General features: G+C 45.9%; 1 protein-coding gene across 4 annotated transcripts in view; it reads right to left on the reverse strand.

Moving 5' to 3' along the window:
- DAPK1 (death-associated protein kinase 1) overlaps positions 1-3119 on the reverse strand; it is a 229796-nt gene that overhangs the window by 225491 nt on the left and 1186 nt on the right. For 2 of the 4 annotated variants that reach the window (XM_011975207.1, XM_011975209.1), the window contains exons 1-2: positions 2846-2946; positions 2339-2508 (exon numbers count right to left, since the gene is read on the reverse strand). In XM_011975207.1, the coding sequence (XP_011830597.1) occupies positions 2339-2400 (62 nt within the window). In that variant the 5' untranslated portion in view covers positions 2401-2508; positions 2846-2946. Of the gene's footprint in view, positions 1-2338; positions 2509-2845; positions 2947-3119 lie in introns of those variants that run through there. The other 2 variants (XM_011975208.1, XM_011975210.1) reach the window with 2 other exon arrangements.

The raw sequence follows: 3119 nt of genomic DNA on the forward strand, positions 1-3119 counted from the left end.
AGGCTGGAGTGCAGTGGCACGATCTCCGATCACTGCAACCTCCGCCTCCCAGGTTCAAGCGATTCCGTGCCTCAGCCTCCCAAATAGCTGGGACTACAGGTGCGCGCCACCAAGCCCGCTAATTTTGTTTGTATTTTTTGCAGAGACGTTGTTTCACTGTGTTAGCCAGGCTGGTCTTAAACTCCTGACCTCGTGATCCGCCCACCTCAGCCTCCCAAAGTGCTGGGATTACAGGCGTGAGCCACCGCGCCGGGCCAAATAAAAGTCTTAAATCTCAGATACTGGTCTGCTAGTAACTCACTGCTTAGAATGACCTTGCATTTGTGCCACATATCTGCCCATTTCCATTTTCCTGCTACCAAACTCCTGCCTCCACTTCCAATCTTCCCTCAGTGACACATGATGTCATATAAGCAGCATCTTCCTACATGTCCATCTTACATTCAGACTTGTTTTCAGGAAGTGGCTACATCCAAGGCAGACATAAAATCACAGGACTTGAACAATTTTCCAAAACCCAATCATTCACTCATTTTTTGGCAAAAACAATAGCAGCTTTACAGGATAGATGAGTCTGTACATTTCATTTTTAAAAACTTCAGACTTCCAGGTTTTCAGAACACTTCTTTAAAATTCCTAAGTCACGTAAATTATTTAATAAACAATTTGTCAGTTTAACTTGCATAGTGGGCAGAACGTTATACAAAGAAATGTACACGGAGCAAATCAATGTGCTAGTGACAAATAAGCAAACCACCTCACTCCCCTCATCATCACTCCCACGAAATCAAGATCACTAACTCCCTTCGCCAACCACAGGGAGGCCTCTTTTTCTATTTCTTTCTCATAACACATAATTGTACCAAAAAATCATAATGAAAATAAGGTCATTATACTTAATCCATAGTACAATAATCTCAACTAATTTCAGTCATCTCTCTAACAACACTTAAATGATCAGGCCGCACTACGCGAATCAAATTAAAATGTAGTTTTTTGCTTTTTTCTTCCAGTCCCAAAGGAAAACTCCAAATACCACTCATCTTGCTGAAAACCACAGGAAAGTTATTTAATTCCAGTTAAACCAAGTATTTCAACCGCACACTCTTAAACTTTAATCTTAAACATATCCATGAAATGTGATTTTTGAAGAGCTTTCCTTATTTACTCACCAGATCATCAATATGCAGGGCGCTCTTCCTAAGCACAGGCCCCCATCGATGTTTTCAGTCAATACTAAACATTCAGAGAAATACTCTGCTACAGTAACTTTTAAAAAAATTCTACACTATTGTTTGAATTTTAAAAAAATTTAGTTAAGCTTAGTTTCCATAATTCTCATTAGGTAATCCAGGATGTGGGTGTTTCTTAATTTGCTTTTCATGGAGAAAAAGGAAGCTTTGTATCAGGACATCAGATGTATATGGGAAAATACATATTTCAATGCACATATAAGTACATATTTTGTTTGTTTAAATATCCTTTTGCCTACTCCACTCACAATGCAAATACACCACAAATTCCATAAATTCAGTTTTAAACGTAGGTAATGAAAACTAGGTTTTCTACTAAAGTTGACCAGAGCCCAAAACACTTTGTCTAATCCACACTCAAAGGAAACAGCAATCAGCCCTTAGATGCCCGGAAAGAAACCATTCTTTGTTTACCTAGAAACTGAAAGATTTTACACTGAGAATCACAGCTGCTAGGGCAATGGAGGTATGCTCTGAATCCAGATAGCCATATTAGACTCTCATTGATGTGTTAAAAATTTAACATTGTAAATGAAACCAAAGCAACCACCAATATCAACCACATAATTAAATTCCTGGTTGGAAGAAGTTTCAAAATCCAAGCCCAACATCAACATCTGGCAAGTCTCCATTTACCACCTACCAATACTTGCTCACATTACACTGAAAATTTAGATAGAGAAAAAAGTACTAAGATTTTTAAAACCTATTAGTTGTACTCTCCGTTTAAATCACACATAAAAGCTAACTCCAGTTGCAATCATAATCTTAGTGTTTGTCCTGTTGTCACAGAAGGGCAAGGGCTGACAAGAGTTAGTGCAGAGAATTAAATCTGTTTTTGTCCAGGGAACTTGATCAATATACTGTGCATCACAATCTAGCCCTGAACGGCTGCCTCTCCTCCACCCCCAGGCCCTTGGATCAGGCAGTTTATCGCTGGGTTAGTAACTCTTTTCTCTGATTTGCGCATCTCCAGAAAGGGCGAAGGAGACACCTGATTCGAATTGCATTTGTTTACCACCCAAGGGTCCCATCGTTATGCATCTCCACAATCCAGGAGGGTACGTTTCCGGGACCCCCTTTACCTGCCAAGTTCCTCGCCGGTGTCGTAGTAATCATCCACGTTTTCCTGCCTGAACACGGTCATGATAAACTGTCACGCCTCACCAAAGCCCAGCGCACTTCAGCTCCGCTTCCCAAACCATCACCACCGCTCCTGCGCCTCCGTGGCCCCCTCATGCATCAGTCTCCAGTCCTTTTGGGGAAGAAAAAAAAAAAAGGCAATAATAATAGTAAAATGGCAACCCCAAAAGGAAGTAGACCTCCCCGGCGCTAAGACCCGCTCGCTGAAGACCGGGTCTCCGAAGCTGCCCCTCCTCGCGGGGTGGAGAGGAGCACCCTTTGTTAAAGCTGGGCGGTCAGAGACGCCCCCGACCCCTCAGCCTCGTGCGCGCGTGGGGCCGGGCACCACGGCACCCCGAGGTCCGCGTCCCCGAACGCTGGGCGGTCTGTTCGGATCAGAACCGGCTCCGGAAGTGACTGGCCTCCCCGCCTCCCCTTTCTCTGCACACACGCCCACCCAGCTTTCCCACCTCCAGGGACGCAGCGGAAGAATGAAGCCCTCGCCCAGACTGAACGCGCCTCGCTGGAAGCATCTCCCTCCAGCCTGCGGCAACGGTGGCACCCCCGCGCCACCTCTCGGCTCCCGCGCCTCTCCTGCCACCGTGGCCACCCTCTCCCCTTCCCCGAGCGAGGCAGTCCCCAGAGCCACATTCCTAGCGACTCCCTCTCCGTTACCCGGTCGACCCGGCGTGCGGCCGCCCGGGGGAGCAAGGGAGGGAAGGGAGCGGCCCACCGAGGCGCAGC

Source organism: Mandrillus leucophaeus, unplaced genomic scaffold (assembly GCF_000951045.1).
Source record: "Mandrillus leucophaeus isolate KB7577 unplaced genomic scaffold, Mleu.le_1.0 Scaffold152, whole genome shotgun sequence".
NCBI lineage: Eukaryota > Metazoa > Chordata > Mammalia > Primates > Cercopithecidae > Mandrillus > Mandrillus leucophaeus.